This window comes from Periophthalmus magnuspinnatus, chromosome 21 (genome assembly GCF_009829125.3).
Source record: "Periophthalmus magnuspinnatus isolate fPerMag1 chromosome 21, fPerMag1.2.pri, whole genome shotgun sequence".
In the NCBI taxonomy this organism is placed as follows: Eukaryota; Metazoa; Chordata; class Actinopteri; order Gobiiformes; family Gobiidae; genus Periophthalmus; species Periophthalmus magnuspinnatus.
This window is the reverse complement of record NC_047146.1, coordinates 5,696,061-5,713,402: the sequence shown is the minus strand read 5'-3', so window position 1 is coordinate 5,713,402 and position 17,342 is coordinate 5,696,061. Positions and strand designations below refer to the sequence as shown.

Genomic DNA, 17,342 nt, shown 5'->3' with positions numbered 1-17,342 from the left:
TATGAAAGGAGATACTAATACTTGTACTTATACTTTTGTTTCCCCAACTTTGTTTATTGAATATTTTTAACATTACCAGAGAGAGTGAACTATATGAAATAACACAATGACGACACAATGACGACACAATGACGACACAATATCACAAAGGACACGTCTGAATGTCAACGTCCACCCACTGGCCAAACATATTAAAATGATAAGACAAAATTAAAAAAAAATATTTAAAAAATAAATAAAATAACATAATAATAATAATAATGATGATGATGATGATGATGATGATGATGATAATAATAATGATGATAATAATAATAATAATAATAATAATGATAATAATACTACTACTACTACTACTACTACTACTAATAATAATAATAGTAATAATAATAATAATAATAATAATAATAATAGTAATAATAATAATAATAATGATGATGATGGTGATAATAATAATAATAATAATAATAATAATAATAATAATAATAATAATAATGATAGTAATAATAATAATAATAGTGGATAAACAAAAAATATGAATTAATAACAGGAAAATAGAAAGAAAAAAGTCATACAAATAAAAATACATTACTAAAAATAATTAGAAAAAGAGGAAAGAGCTCATAGAGATGAAAAGTCACAAAAGAGGAATGAATAAATGAATCCTCCAAATCCCGAGGAAGGTTTAAAGAATCTGTACTGTAAAAAGTGGTGCCACGTAGCATGAAACTATTTATCTAAATACACTTATATTACAAATACAACAATACTTAACATAGAAAGTGTGTGTTGGTTTTTTTTTGTGTGTGTGCAGCTGCCAAGAGCCCGTGTTCCCCCACAGAGCGTAAAGTCAGTCGCAGCACGCAGTCGTACCAGTCCTTCACCATCACCCCCTTCACCACCAGCAAAGAGAACCTCCCAGTGCTCAACACACGCATCATCTGCCCAGGTAACACACACAGACACACACAGACACACACAGACACACACAAACACACACAGACACACACAAACACAAACACACTGCTTGGTTTGTGTACAGTCTATGGTTAATACAGAGGAATTTCCCCACTGTACAAATACAAACACTCAACACTGGTGTATAATGAGATGATTAGCCATGCATGTGACCTGTGTGTGCGTTTGTGCGTTTGTTTGTGTGTGTACAGGCCTGCGCGCTGGTCTGGCCGCCTCCATCGCCGGGAGCTCCATCATTAGTAAGATGCTGCTGGCGAACATCGACCCGTTCGGCGCCACTCCCTTCATCGACCCCGACCTGGACTCACTGTACGACTCCGCTCCCGAACACGGCTCTAGTTTTGCGTCGAAAATCCTGCGAAAATGTTATGAAACTTTTGTGTTTTTTTTTTTTCCAGAGAGGGCTACATGGAAAAGTGCGTCATGAACAACTACTTTGGGATCGGTTTGGACGCCAAGATTTCCTTAGAGTTTAACAATAAGAGGGAGGAGCATCCAGAGAAATGCAGGTGAGAGACGCAGGGTTTGATTTTCACTTTAACGACGTGACTTTAAGTGTGTGTTTGACGTTTGGGGAGCGGAACGACTTTTTCTGTCCTGTGACTCGTTTCCGTAGCAAAATGGAACAATTATTTTCAAAAACAAATGAGTTCTTTGTTTTTGTTTTTGTTGTTTTTTTGTGATATTAGAGACAATAAAAGACATCAGACTTTTTGACTTGACTTATATGGGAGTGTAAGTGTGTGTGCGTTTGTGTGTGTGTGTGTTGTAAGTGTGTGTGCGTTTGTATGTGTGTTGTAAGTGTGTGTGCATTTGTGTGTGTGTTTGCATGTGTGTTGTAAGTGTGTGTGCGTTTGTGTGTGTTTGCATGTGTGTTGTAAGTGTGTGTGCGTTTGTGTGTGTGTTTGCATGTGTGTTGTAAGTGTGTGTGCGTTTGTGTGTGTGTTTGCATGTGTGTTGTAAGTGTGTGTGCGTTTGTGTGTGTGTTTGCATGTGTGTTGTAAGTGTGTGTGCGTTGGGGCGTGTTTGCATGTGTGTTGTATGTGTGTGTGTGTGTGTCTGCATGTGGGGGTGTGTGTGCATGTGTTGTACGTGTGTGTGTGTATGCGTGTGCGAGTGTGTTGTAAGTGTGTGCGTGCGTGAGAGTGTGTCTGTGTACGATTGTGTTGTAAGTGTGTGGGTGTGTGTCTGCGTGTGCAAGTGTGCTTTAAGTGTGTGTGCGAGTGTGTTGTGTACGTGAGAGTGCGCGTGCGTGTACGAGTGTGTTGTAAGTGTGTGTGTGTTGTGAGTGTGTGTGTAGGTAAGTAATGAAACAGAAAAAAACACTAAAGAAGTAAGAGGTTTGCAGAAGGTTTAGAAAGAAGGGAAAAAATAATTTAGTCAGATTAGGTTTTTTCCTTTCATTTCTTTTTTAAATATAGTCTTTTCTCTCTCTTTTCTCTCTTTTTGCTCCTTCCAAACAAATTAGTTCTACTACAGTTGTAAATGTCAATCATTAAAGATAAATCATAAAGTCTAAACTCTTTCGAAGTTTTTAACCTGCCCTGTGACCTCTCCTGCCCCCCGCTGGACACTCACTGTAAATGTGACACTTTAAGAAAGTCTAATAAATCACTTAATACGACTCTCGCTCTAGTTTAATAATTATGTAACTGTCCCATAGTCCTGCTTTAGTCCTGGTTTAGTCCTGCTTTAGTCCATCTTTAGTCCTGGTTTAGCCCTGGTTTAGTCCTGGTTTAGTTCTGTTTAATTCCTGCTTTAGTCCATGTTTAGTCCTGGTTTAGTTCTGTTTAAGTCCTGCTTTAGTCCTGGTTTAGTCCTGGTTTAGTTCTGTTTAAGTCCTGCTTTAGTCCTGCTTTAGTCCTGCTTTAGTCCAGCTTTAGTCCATGTTTAGCCCTGGTTTAGTCCATGTTTAGTCCTGCTTTAGTCCTGGTTTAGTCCTGGTTTAGTCCTGGTTTAGTTCTGTTTAAGTCCTGCTTTAGTCCTGCTTTAGTCCTGCTTTAGTCCAGCTTTAGTCCATGTTTAGCCCTGGTTTAGTCCATGTTTAGTCCTGCTTTAGTCCTGGTTTAGCCCTGGTTTAGTCCTGGTTTAGTTCTGTTTAAGTCCTGCTTTAGTCCTGCTTTAGTCCTGCTTTAGTCCATGTTTAGCCCTGGTTTAGTCCATGTTTAGTCCTGCTTTAGTCCTGGTTTAGTCCTGGTTTAGTCCTGGTTTAGTCCTGGTTTAGTTCTGTTTAAGTCCTGCTTTAGTCCTGCTTTAGTCCTGCTTTAGTCCTGCTTTAGTCCATCTTTAGTCCTGGTTTAGCCCTGGTTTAGTCCTGGTTTAGTTCTGTTTAATTCCTGCTTTAGTCCATGTTTAGTCCTGGTTTAGTTCTGTTTAAGTCCTGCTTTAGTCCTGGTTTAGTCCTGGTTTAGTTCTGTTTAAGTCCTGCTTTAGTCCTGCTTTAGTCCTGCTTTAGTCCAGCTTTAGTCCATGTTTAGCCCTGGTTTAGTCCTGGTTTAGTTCTGTTTAAGTCCTGCTTTAGTCCTGCTTTAGTCCTGCTTTAGTCCAGCTTTAGTCCATGTTTAGCCCTGGTTTAGTCCTGGTTTAGCCCTGGTTTAGTCCTGGTTTAGTTCTGTTTAAGTCCTGCTTTAGTCCTGGTTTAGTCCTGGTTTAGTTCTGTTTAAGTCCTGCTTTAGTCCATGTTTAGTCCATGTTTAGTCCTGCTTTAGTCCTGCTTTAGTCCAGCTTTAGTCCATGTTTAGCCCTGGTTTAGTCCTGGTTTAGCCCTGGTTTAGTCCTGGTTTAGTTCTGTTTAAGTCCTGCTTTAGTCCTGGTTTAGTCCTGGTTTAGTTCTGTTTAAGTCCTGCTTTAGTCCTGCTTTAGTCCATGTTTAGTCCTGGTTTAGTTCTGTTTAAGTCCTGCTTTAGTCCTGGTTTAGTCCTGGTTTAGTTCTGTTTAAGTCCTGGTTTAGTCCCGGCCTCCTGCTGCTCCAGACTCAGGACTAAACATAGGAGACTCATCGTTTCAGTTTTATTTTCACTTTAATCTTAAACTTTGCGTCTCAGTTGTCCTTTATAAATAAACTGTCCTCGTCTTATGTCCTCGTCTTATGTCCTCGTCTTATGTCCTCGTCTTATGTCCTCGTCTTATGTCCTCGTCTTATCGAGCTCCAGTCTGTTTACGTCTGATCTCGTCTCTAACGCAGGAGTCGCACAAAGAACATGATGTGGTATGGCGTTTTGGGCACCAAGGAACTTCTCCAAAGAACCTACAAAAACCTGGAGCAGAAAGTTCAACTGGAGGTGAGTAAATAAAGTGTTTTGTTTGTTCTGTAACGTAAAATAAATGTAACTGTTGTTATTGTTGTTGTAGTGTGACGGGCAGTACATCCCCCTGCCGAGCTTACAGGGCATCGCCGTGTTAAACATTCCGAGTTACGCCGGAGGGACCAACTTCTGGGGAGGCACCAAAGAGGACGATGTGAGTACTCGGATGAAAAATGTGTATACTGTTATCACTTTAGCCTATAAAATATTTTAAAACAAGCTAACTGTTTGATTATGTTTAATGATAAAGTTTACTTAAGCACGTAACCGCCGCAGTTAACCTATAACCTGACGCCACCTTGGCCCGCCCCCTTTGAGCAACATTACACGTCACCCATGCGGCATTTGAAGACGGAAAACGAGGTGTTGTTTTTGTTTTGAAAGACTGCAGCGGGTTCATCTCACTGACAGATTCACTCTCGTTGTGTCTGTTTTCAAGTACGTTTTTCGCTAAAGTAAAGCTGCATTTATTGATGTTTTTGTATTGTATTTAATGATTGCGGGTGCAGGTCAGGGCGGGTTGAATAAGTAGATTCTGTTTTGTGGCCGGTCATAGATAATCAGAAATATGGGTTGGAAAAAAGCCCGGTCCGTGCATGTAAAATTCCACTTAGTTTTTAAACAGTGTATAAAGGCGTTCCCTCTTCACGAACAGTGTATAAAGGCGTTCCCTCAAACAGTGTATAAAGGTGTTCCCTCGTCATAAACAGTGTATAAAGGCGTTCCCTCGTCATAAACAGTGTATAAAGGCGTTCCCTCAAACAGTGTATAAAGGTGTTCCCTCGTCATAAACAGTGTATAAAGGCGTTCCCTCGTCATGAACAGTGTATAAAGGCGTTCCCTCAAACAGTGTATAAAGGCGTTCCCTCGTCACAAACTGTGTATAAAGGCGTTCCCTCGTCACAAACAGTGTATAAAGGTGTTCCCTTTTCATAAACAGTGTATAAAGGCGTTCCCTCGTCATAAACAGTGTATAAAGGCGTTCCCTCAAACAGTGTATAAAGGCATTCCCTCGTCACAAACAGTGTATAAAGGCGTTCCCTCGTCACAAACTGTGTATAAAGGCGTTCCCTCATCATAAACAGTATATAAAGGCGTTCCCTCGTCATAAACAGTGTATAAAGGTGTTCCCTCGTCACAAACAGTGTATAAAGGCGTTCCCTCAAACAGTGTATAAAGGCGTTCCCTCGTCACAAACAGTGTATAAAGGCGTTCCCTCGTCACAAACAGTGTATAAAGGCGTTCCCTCATCACAAACAGTGTATAAAGGCGTTCCCTCATCATAAACAGTGTATAAAGGCGTTTCCTCGTCACAAACAGTGTATAAAGGCGTTCCCTCGTCACAAACAGTGTATAAAGGCGTTCCCTCGTCATAAACAGCGTATAAAGGCGTTCCCTCGTCACAGTGTATAAAGGCGTTCCCTCGTCACAGTGTATAAAGGCGTTCCCTCGTCACAGTGTATAAAGGCGTTCCCTCATCATAAACTGTGTATAAAGGCGTTTCCTCGTCCCAAACAGTGTATAAAGGCGTTCCCTCAAACAGTGTATAAAGGCATTCCCTCGTCACGAACAGTGTATAAAGGCGTTCCCTCGTCATAAACAGTGTATAAAGTCGTTCCCTTGTCACAAACAGTGTATAAAGGCGTTCCCTCATCATGAACAGTGTATAAAGGTGTTCCCTCATCACAAACAGTGTATAAAGGCGTTCCCTTGTCACAAACTGTGTATAAAGGCGTTCCCTCATCATAAACTGTGTATAAAGGCGTTTCCTCATCACAAACAGTGTATAAAGGTGTTTCCTCATCATAAACACTCTTGTGATGTCATCATGTGGTGATACAGGAAGTGCTCCACTGTGTTTTTAAACTCCACACACTTTCACTAGAATCATTTGGATCATTTCAGCTAATCTGGAATTGCCAATCTACTACTGAACTAAAGGTAAAAGGAGCTGTTAAGTTGAAAACTACCACTTGATGACATCACAAGGTGGAACAGAGCGTTTTGAGCTTTGGAGATGTTACAGACTAATAACAAAGTGTTACTCAAACATGTGCGAATGAAACAAAACACAACTCCAGGTCTGTTTTTGATGCGTTAACTGCATTAGAACATGACTTAACGCTCACATGAGTCAATTTTGCGTAATATAGGACCTTTAAAAGTTTGTTACCATGGTTGCAATAGAATGTTAAGTCCCGCCCCCGGACGAAACGCAGAACTTTTAGGGAGTCCCCTGACCTCGCTGGCCTTGAGGTGCAGGGGGAGGCACGCATGGAGAAATGTGTGTGTGTGTTTGTTCAAGGCTCAGAGCACAAGGACCGCCCAGGGACACACACTCACTCACACACACACACACACACTCACACACACACACACAGTGATCCAGAGGTTATCCTTGGACACACAAACACTGGATGTGCGTTCGTTGTTACGTAACTGTCAGAAGGGACGGTACATCAGGGAGAGGACATTTAGTTAAATTTACTCATGAGCAGATACAAAACATTAAACAAGTTCACTCACTTTACCCGTTTATACTTTTGTTATTTTCACCTGCTCCACACGTGTGTAAAGATTTATGAAGTAACATATATGTACTGATGTAGTAAAGAAAAAAGTGAAATACCTCTACTAAATATTTTTCAACAAAGCAGAAGGGTGGATACTTTGAGGATTTGAATATAAACTTTATTATATTATTATTATATTATTATGTTCAATGCTTTTTTCTTTACTACATATCCCCACATATGTTACTTCATGTATCTGATGTCCTCTGTTTGTAGTAAGTAGAAAGTAGTAAAAGTAAAGAAAAAAAACATTGAAGAGACGGCGTGTCCAGACTTTTATCTGGGAGTGCATATTATCAGCCCTTTTTGGCACAACACTGTTATTTATTGGAATAAAACACACAGCTGCTTTAGCATTAGCCAAAAAGTTAATAGTTTACAGCAGGCATGCCCAAACTGTGGCCCGGGGGCCAAATGCGGCCTTCAGACCAATTTTTCTTGGCCTTCAAGGTTCCAGGTGAATTGGCCCATGTTACTTTAAACTGTACTTTTTACTGCACATTTCTGAAAATTCACTTTAACAAGCCCACATCAAATATTTAATGTGTCCCACTGAGGATGTGAGCGTGAATAAAGGTCTAGCGATCCAGTTTAACTTGTAATAATAACACAGATTGGCGATCAATACATGGCCCTCTATCGACCCTCAGCTTTGTCTGTGATTCTGTATGTGGCCCTTAATGAGGAAAGTTTGGACACCCCTGGTTTACAGAATTATTTTTATTTATTTAGTTTTATTTTATTTTATTTTATTTTATTTTATTTTATTTTATTTTATTTTATTTATTTATTTATTTATTATTTTTTATTCATTATTAATTATTTTTTTTATTCTCTTTTTTTGCTGTGGAACCTACACAACTAAGCAATTCCACACTTACCAATAGGTTTTCATTTGTCTCCCTCTAGTGGCTCTACTCAGAACAACACTCTCACATTTGATCTCACCAGATAAAAACTGATCACACATTTAGGCGACAGTGGCTCAATTGGCAGAGCCTTTGTCCACTGATCCGAAGGTTAGAGGTTCGAATCCCGCTCTCGACATAAACACCACAGGTTGGCGGTGCGATTCCAGTGCTTTGAGTGTCTTGAAAGTCAAAAAGGGATATATAAAAATGTGATTAACCAATTATAACCATATATGTTTTAGTTAGGACTGCAGATAGGTTTGTCGTGTTTATGTAATATACTATAATTAATATTAAATAGTAAAATTCTGTGTTTCTTCGTGTTTCCTTGTAGATATTCTGTGCTCCATCCTTCGACGATAAAATTCTTGAAGTCGTGGCTGTGTTTGGGAGCATGCAGATGGCTGTGTCCAGAGTCATCAAGCTACAGCACCATCGCATCGCACAGGTTTGGACCATAGACCGTATATATATAAAACGACAAAGCTAACCTGCTAGCCAACCTCTCTGTCTGTAATCCCTCAGTCGTCCAGGTCTGATCCATATAAAAGATTAAGTTTAAATCGGAGAAACTAAACAGAAAACGTACCAACACCGGCGTGAGAGCAGCTCAGGACCCCAGTCTGCTGTGCACCTCTATCTCAAAAACACGAACCACTCCTTTGAACATAGTGAAGTTCAGATCTTTGTCAGAGAAAATAAATGGTTTGAGACGGGAGTTAAAGAAGCTAATTTAGTTTGGAAAGACAATCCTTCCTTAAACAGAAACGGGGGGCCTCGCTAACCACATCGCTAGAATCTAAAATCCATCGTTACCACTTGATATTGACGTGTGACTGTTTTTTTTTGTTGTTGTTGTTGTTCTAGTGTCGAACTGTAAAGATCACCATCCTTGGAGACGAGGGTGTTCCCATTCAGGTGGACGGAGAGGCCTGGATCCAGCCTCCGGGGGTCATCAAAATCCAGCACAAGAACCGCGCTCAGATGCTCACCAGAGACCGGGTAAATGACTCATCCTGTTCATCCTCGTTCCGGACGTTGCCGTGGGCGCCGCCGTCGTCATTCGGGCTGTGTTATTTTGCACGAGGCTGGCGATTTTGACAGTAAATAAGTTCTCAATGGACCACAGAGCCGTTTTAAAGCCTCCAGAGGATCAGTGAGGTGGTGAATTGTTGGAAACTGGACAAAACGTTGTAAAAGTGAAGACATTTCGCTTCCTCGTCCAAGTCGCTTCTTCAGTTCTGGTCAGATTACACTGGACACTGCCTTATATCTGTCTGAAGGGAGGAGCTAACGACACTGAAACTCAAAACAAATATTGTTTACAGTTTCTGTTTGTTAGCTAGGTCTGTTGTGATACTTTAAGTGTGGAAGAGTGACGAAGAAAACAATAGAGCTAGCCTGGATGCTAATAGGTGTGAAATCACTCATTAGGGGTTTGAATGACTATGCAGCCTACAAACACAAACTGTGAACCATAGCTGTTTTAGGTTTCAGTGTAGTCTTCACTAACGTTTTATTTAATTGACAGAGTTTATTTTCCTTTTGCAATGAACCAGACCTGGTCAAAAAAAAAGTCACCACCCAAAAAAGGTCACACATATTTGGTTGTTCTGCGTTTAGCTTTGATTACAGCTCATATTCGCTGTGGCGTTGTTTCGATTTTGCTTCTGCAACGTCACAAGATTTATTTCCATCGAATTAATGAACAGAAAACAAGCAAATGGACAACTGTCCCAGAATATCTCCTGTCCTTAAACCCTCCTTTTGGCGAGGAAAATCTCAAAAAGCAAGAAAACCTAAAAAAAAACAACAACAAAAAAACAGATTCAGACCCTTAATCAAGACCCAAAATAGATTAAGACCCTTTTAAAATCTCAACTAAGTGCTGGGTTAGTAAGTAAAGTTTATTTATATAGAACTAGAAGGTCACAAAGCGCTTCACATGCAAAAGGTAAAAAAACAACATAAAATACACGGCCTGGCCAAAAAAAAAGTCACCACCACCAAAAAAAAAAAAGGTCACATGTTGGATCGTCTTTAGCTTTGATTACGTCACATATTCACTGTAGCATTGTTTTGATTTCGCTTCTGCAACGTCACAATATTTATTTCCATCCAGTGTTGCATTAATCTCTCCCCCTGATCTCACATTGATGCTGGTCGAGTCTGACGCTGCTCAAAGCTTCTCCAGCTCATCCCAAAGATTCTCAATGGGGTTAAGGTCTGGACTCTGTGGTGGACGATCCATGTGTGAAAATGACGTCTCTGTCTCTCTCTTTCTGCTTCTCCCTCTCTCTGCTTCTATTTCTCTCTCTCTCTGCCTCCCTCCCTCTCTCTTCCTCTCTCTCTGTGCATCTCTCTGTCTCTCTCTCTCTGTCTCTCTCTTTCTGCTTCTCCCTCTCTCTGCTTCTCTTTCTCCCTCCCTCCTTCTTTCTCTCTGCTTTCTCTCTCTCTGCATCTGCTTCTTCCTCTCTCTGCTTCTCTTTCTCCCTCCCTCTCCCTCTTTCTCTCTCTCTGCATCTGTTTCTCCCTCTCTCTGCTTTCTCTCTTTCTCTGTGCATCTTTGTCTCTCTCTTTCTGTTTCTCCCTCTCTCTGCTTCTATTTCCTTCTCTCTCTCAGCCTCCCTTTTTCTCCCTTCTTCTCTCTCCCTCTCTCTGTCTCTGTGTTTTCTCTCTCTCCCCCTCTCCCTCTCAGCCTCCCTTTCTCGCCCTCTCTCTCTCTCTCTCCCTCCCTCTCTCTCTCGCTCTCTGTCTCTGTGTTTTCTCTCTCTCCCCCTCTCTCCCTCTCAGCCTCCCTTTCACTCCCTTCTTCTCTCTCTCCCTCTCTCTCTCGCTCTCTTGTCTCTGTGTTTTCTCTCCCCCCCTCTCTCCCTCTCAGCCTCCCTTCCTCTATCTTCTCCTCCCTCTCTCTTCTCCTCCCTCTCTCTTTCTCTCCAACGTATTTTCTTACTTAAATCCAGGTGGCGACTTTTTTTTTGGCCAGGCCGTGTAGAACATTTTACATAAATCAACACCAATTTATATCAAATTTTTGCGGCAAAACTTCTCTCAAACTCACCATCGACGAGAACGGGATTCCCTTGTAACCAAAAGTGGGCGGGGCTGGATAAGGTCGACAGATACGTGCATAAACTTTGTAAACGAGAGCGTGTTTAATGGCGTGTTGCTCTTTGAATCCAGGCGTTTGAGAACACGCTGAAGTCCTGGGAGGATAAGCTGAAATACGATAAGCCCCCGCTGAGACCTCACCTTTACCCGCAACAGTCGGTGGATTTGGCGACGGAAGAAGAGGCGGGACTTGTGCAGATGTGCGCCCGAGCGGCAGAGGAGCTCATCACCAGGTAACGCACGCCGCACTTGATTTAAAGGTCCACTGTGTAACTTTTCTAGTGAAGGAGGTCATTTATCAAACATGAATCACTCCAAATACAACTCCACGAGGATAAACGACTTAAACGTGGCTAAAAATCTGAAACGTCCATTTTATAGAACAGGTCTAACTTAATGCCGTACGGTGGGAGATTCCTGCAGCAGTAGCGTTTCCATGGAGATAAGCAGGTGGTGGAACTTTCAGCAGAAATGTTAAGTAAATCTATGTGATTTTTGAAGCGAAACTGACCGGAGTTTTGTTTGCATCTGTAGGATTTGTGAAGCTGCCAAAACCAACGGTCTTCTGGAGCAGGAGCTGGCGCACGCCGTCAACGCAGCGTCTCACGCCATCAACAAAACTCACCCCAAGTTTCCAGAGGTTGGTTCGTGTTTACGCTCGGCAGCCACAACAAAAACACAAGAACAAAACGAATATGATGTTTCAAGTGCTGCGATTCTGATTAGATTTGTGTTTTTAAAATTCTGTTGGGAGCAAATACACAAATACACACACACGCACACATACACACACGCACACATACACACACGCACATACACACATACACACAAGCATTAGAACCACACACACACATACACACAGGAGGATGAGAAGGACACATACACACACACACACACACACATACACACATACACAAATACACACACATGCATACATACACACACGCACACACACACAGGAGGATGAGAAGGACACACACACACATATACACACACATGTACATGCACACACATACACACATGCACATAGACACACAAGCACACACATGCGCACACACATATACACACATATACATACTCACACACATATACACACATGCATACACACATACACATGCACACCCACCCCCACACGCGCACACACATACACACACATGCACATAAACATACACACAGAGAAGCATCAGAACCACACACGCACACACACAACAGTACTTTATAACACAGTACACTGACTGACTGAACTAATATTGCTTTTGATATTTCTTTTCCTCTGTTCTGTTTGTCTTTGTTGACTTTTATATGATGCTCTTTGTTCAGCTGGAGTTGTTCTAAATGTATAATATAAATATATAAATAATAAAAATAATATAAATATATTTCTGTCCGCAGAGTCTCACCAGAAACACGGCTATCGAGGTCGCCAGCACCGTCAAAGCTCTGTACAACGAGACCGAATCCCTCCTCGTGGGCCGCGTCTCTCTGGTACGTTACCGCGCCGGCACGGCTCCACGTCGTACTCGCGTTAACCCCGTGATAGACTAACACGTGTGACTTTGCGCTAACAGCAACTGGAGCCGCCCGAAGAGGAGCAGCTGTCCAACGCCCTCCAGAGCGTGGAGCTGGAGATGGGGAAGCTCGGGGAGATTCCTTGGCTCTACCACATCCTGCAGCCAAACGATGAAGAGGTAAATAGACGATGCGCAAACGTGATTTAAAAAGTGACTGAAGTGTGTTTTGAGCATAGACTGTATATATAAATGGACGTAGCTAACCTGCTAGCCTCCGCGTTCGAAACAGGAAGTGATCATGGGCGCGCTTCCGGTTCCTGAACATCAAAAATACAGACTTATATTTATTTCTAATTATTTTTTTCCCCATAGACTGTATATATAAATGGACATCGCTACAGGAAGTGAGCATGTGCGCGCTTCCGGCTTCATCGACTCTGCCTCCAATTCACTTTCTATTGAAAAACCATGTCGTCTCTCTCTGTAACTGCCGCTGTCAGATTCGTCATTTTGGTCTTAAAATGTTCGTATTAACCCGCTCTACGTGATCCTGGGGGTTTTATTTTCGCTTTTGCGTCTGTAAATCAAGATACGAACATTAATAACAGACAAATCAGGCACCTTCTTTCCCCGATGTTGCTCCTGTTAGCGTTAGCAACAGGTTTGATTGACAGTGTTGCTAAGCTGCCTGCTCCTTGCTAAACCAGCGGTGCAGGCGATAAGGAGCGTTACCTTCAGCAACCTCGCTTCGGATTGGCTCTTTGGTTGCTATGATACTCGCAGTTGTTATTCCAAATGTGAAACTCCGCTCCAAATTAGCCGCTATAACCGCTAGCCTCGATTAGCTTCATTTGACTGTCGACCAAACGCTGTGGGTGACGTCCAACTCGCTCGGTCCACTTCTTTATACAGTCTGTGGTTTTAAACGCTGTAAATATAAACACAGATGCTTGTTTCTTATGCTTAAGCGTCACGGCAGAGCGCAGTAGCTAAATGAAAGGCTAAAGGTTGACTGTGCTTATGTACCAGGACCACTCTCTGGGTTACTGCAAGAGGAACAGCCGCTCCAGCATGTTTCGGATAGTGCCCAAGTTCAAGAAGGAGAAAGCTGCCAAAAAGACCAGCCCTCAGTCAGGTACAGCTCCGTTCACATAGATCAACACGGTGAAACGCAGTATCTCAGGGACTCATACGGAGGGAAACGGTTTTGAGATCGTGCAGTGTTCTACGGCTTTACCAGACAAACCAGATCACCAGATTGTTGTGAAAATTAGACCATTACTTTAAAAAAAACAAAAAAACAACGTATATATTTGGGGCGTTTTGTCCTGCAGACCACAGGCTTGGCCTCCCCTCCCACTTTCTATGTATGTCCAGATATGTGTTGACAGTAAGCATGCCCTAAACCTTCCTGGAATGACCTCTGACCTCTGACCTCTTGTCAAAGTCCTGCTGCTGCCAGTGCTGCTTCCCTCTTTTCCCTCTGGTTCCTTCTGAAAACTTTCCAGTGTTGATTTATCACAGTCGGGTGTGCGGAAATATTGTCTGTGTAGTGTGGATGTGTGAGACTCTCTCTTTTCTACCCTCTGTGTGTGTGTGTGTGTGTGTGTGTGTGAATGGGTGTGCGTGTGTGTGTGCCTGTGTGTGTCTGTGTGTGTCTGTGTGTGTCTGTGTGCCTGTGTGTGTCTGTGTGTGTGTCTGTGTCTGTGTGTGTGTCTGTGTGTGTCTGCGGGCGTGTGTGTATGTGTTTGTGTGCGTGCGTATGCATGTGTGTCTGCGTGCATATGTGTGTGCGTGTGTGTGTTTGCATGTATGTATGTGTGTGTGTGTGCGTGCGTGTGCGTCTGCTTGTATGTATGTGTGTGGGCCTGCGTGTGTGTTTGTCTGTGTGTGTGTCTGTCTGTGTTTGTGCGTCTGTGTGTGTGCATCTGTGTGTGTCTGCCTGTGTGTGTGTGCGTCTGTGTGTGTCTGCCTGTGTGTGTGTGCGTCTGTGTGTGTCTGCCTGTGTGTGTGTGCGTCTGTGTGTGTCTGCCTGTGTGTGTGCGTCTGTGTGTGTCTGCCTGTGTGTGTGTGCGTCTGCGTGTGTCTGTCTGTGTTTGTGCGTCTGCGTGTGTGTGTTCGTGTGTGTGTATGTGTGTGTCGGTCCGTACGCAGTGGAGAGATGGGGCACGGAGGAGGTGGGCGTGTGGCTGGAGCAGCTGAGCCTCGGGGAGTACAGAGACACCTTCACTCGCCATGACATCCGCGGGTCCGAGCTGCTGCACCTGGAGAGGCGGGACCTAAAGGTACGGACACCGCTGTCGTGTTAGCGTGTTAGCGTGTTAGCGTGTGAGCCTTCAATCACTTTTCTCTGTCTGAACATGCTCCGCCCACGAGGACTATGGCGTGTTTTGAATCTTCTTGTGTTGCATTGCTCTGCTTGGCTGTTTCTATTGCTGCTTGGTGAATTTACTAACACTGATTTATTTAAAAACAAAAACAAAAAAAGGGGGGGAAGGTTTCGTAGTTGAGGTAGAGCGAGCACAGGTAGGTGACGACGTAAAAGCTGGAGTTTTACACGTTTAAATCACATACGAAGAGTGTTCTCCTGTTTACACTGGCGAAAACGTTAAAACAATCCCAATAAAACATACACAATTCATCAAAACTACAGCTTCAACTCAAAAAAAACAACGACCTTTGCACAACGAGCTTGGTCCACATCACACCGTGTCACGTTTGGATGCTCCTCTCTTGCACCAGTTGTTGTTTTTATCTTTGTTCCTGAAGTGTTGTGTTTGACTTATAGGACCTGGGGATATCGAAAGTGGGTCATATGAAGAGAATTCTCCAGGGAACTAAGGACCTGGCCAAAGCCTCCATGATTGACCTCTAAAACGTGAGCTCCAGCAGAGGGCGCCCGAGAGCTCCCCGTACCCACCCACCCCCACACCGACCTCAGAAGGACCCGTGGTGACAGCTGTCGTGAAGCCCTGAACAAAGTCGTCGATTTTTGCGTGTTTTTTTTTTGTGCTTCGGTGCCAAAAAAACGAACGGGAACAGTGCGGTCAAAGAAAGTTCTAGCGCTTCAAATATACTGTATAATAAGCCATTTACGGTCCATTTACGCGACAAACCACACGGAAGCGGACAGTAGCGAACGCAGGACTCGCAGCAGCGTCCCACGGGAGTCGTTTTTTTTTTCCGTTTCTGTCCAGGTCGCGGTGCTGCTGTCCACTAGAGGGCGCTGTCTGACACAGTTGGGCTGCATGCTACACTTGCTCGATACGATTAAGTGCATGGTTAGTGACTTGATTTTAAGTGCAGCGTAACACTTGAATATGTTTGATTTTTAACGATGTATTTTAGAAGTATTACAATGCCATAAGTTACTACTGACAGCCCCATCAGTCTTTTTTTAGCTTTAACTTATTTTTCGTTTTTGCATGACTAAAGTGTCAAAAGCTCCGTGTCCAGTGCCACATAACGGGTCACTTGTTGTAAACTGTTGATTTTAGGAGACGCGTTTTAGCATTTTACCGCGGCGTAAGTTTAATATCAGTCTGACACGGCTCCAGATGTGTCTGTACCAAAGTGAATGTCAATCTGTATTCGAGCGTCCAGTAGCTGATGGAGGTTATGAGATGAAATTATTAGACATAATGACATGGGGTTGATATTAGACATGGGACGATGCACAATAATATCGTTTATCGTGATTAAAAGGGTGAATAATAATCGTTCGTGGGGCGTTTTATGTATACCGTATTTTCCGGACTGTACGTCGCTCTGGAGTATAAGTCGCACCAATGAAAGAATGCATAATAATGAAGAAAAAAACATATATAAGTCGCATTTTTGGGGGGAATTTATTGTACAAAATCCGAGACAAAGAACAGACATTTTATCTTTAAAGGCTAAATTTGAATTGAATTGAATTCTTCGTCGTCGGTGTCGCTTTTGAACAAGTCCACCAACTCCAGAGGTAGATGAAGCGCTGCGTCATGTCGTAGATACTCGTACACAACTCTAGAGCGCCCTCACGTGGTCGTCAGGGTGAAATTATACATTTTAATCATTTCATATATAAGTCGCATCTGAGTATAAGTCGCACCCCCGGACAAACTATGAAAAAAGCGCAACTTATAGTCCGGAAAATACGGTAATTGCCCTTATATCACGAGAATGTGCAGACCAAAACTACTTAACTGCAGGGGCGTCGACAGGAAGGGACAAAAGGGTCCGTTGAGCCGGGCCCCAGAGTCTTAGGGGGCCCAGAATTATCCGACTTTTTGACTCTTGCCCTCAAATTTCTGTCAACGGTGCAGCTTATCCGTAATGTTTTCCGCTAGATCGTAGTTGTTTAAACGTAGGATTTATTCATAACATTAAAATTATAATTATTCATATCTGTAATATTTTAAACTGTCAGCAACGTGTGATGTAACCGTTAATAGCGATTATTTTGGGCATGTTAATCAGTATCGTCCCGTGTCTAGTTGATCTTAGGAGACATTCCGAGACGGGGTCGGCGTTAGGAAACAGTCGGGAAAACCTCTGATCCTATGGGAATGTTTAAGGAATACTTGAGGCACTTTTACTCCTTGCGTTATGGCAGTTCAAACCTTCATATCGTGACAGAATTTACAGCCAGTTTTCACCTCAAACGCTTTTTTTTACTGTTAGTATTTTACAGTAACGATCAGAAGATTACTTTACATATATCACTTTTCAGTATCTGCAGCGGCTGACGTGCGGTTTTTCGAGTGCAGCTTTTACTCTACAGTCTATAAACACGGCGTGGGCGAAACACTAGCGTAGGCTGGTGGCATTACAGGGTATAGATCATAGAGTTTATATATGTACATAAATATATTTGCACAGTATATAGACAGTACCCCAGGCCCGATGTATGCAAACGATGTCCGTACGTGTTCTCGTTAACGTGTTCTTTGCGTACATAGCATGCATTAC

At 42.7% G+C, this 17,342-nt stretch overlaps 1 protein-coding gene across 3 annotated transcripts in view; it reads left to right on the top strand.

Moving 5' to 3' along the window:
- The window catches only part of dgkh (diacylglycerol kinase, eta), a 64,860-nt gene extending 49,516 nt beyond the window's left edge, over positions 1–15,344 (top strand). The window contains exons 17-30 of one of the 3 annotated variants that reach the window (XM_033987344.2): positions 815–949; positions 1,170–1,287; positions 1,377–1,487; positions 4,163–4,259; positions 4,330–4,437; positions 8,102–8,215; positions 8,635–8,769; positions 10,951–11,111; positions 11,413–11,518; positions 12,271–12,363; positions 12,447–12,566; positions 13,419–13,524; positions 14,544–14,674; positions 15,178–15,344. In XM_033987344.2, the coding sequence (XP_033843235.1) occupies positions 815–949; positions 1,170–1,287; positions 1,377–1,487; positions 4,163–4,259; positions 4,330–4,437; positions 8,102–8,215; positions 8,635–8,769; positions 10,951–11,111; positions 11,413–11,518; positions 12,271–12,363; positions 12,447–12,566; positions 13,419–13,524; positions 14,544–14,674; positions 15,178–15,264 (1,622 nt within the window). In that variant the 3' untranslated portion in view covers positions 15,265–15,344. Of the gene's footprint in view, positions 1–814; positions 950–1,169; positions 1,288–1,376; positions 1,488–4,162; positions 4,260–4,329; positions 4,438–8,101; positions 8,216–8,634; positions 8,770–10,950; positions 11,112–11,412; positions 11,519–12,270; positions 12,364–12,446; positions 12,567–13,396; positions 13,525–14,543; positions 14,675–15,177 lie in introns of all 3 variants that reach the window. The other 2 variants (XM_055230677.1, XM_055230676.1) reach the window with 2 other exon arrangements.
- Positions 15,345–17,342: the final 1,998 nt, after the last annotated feature.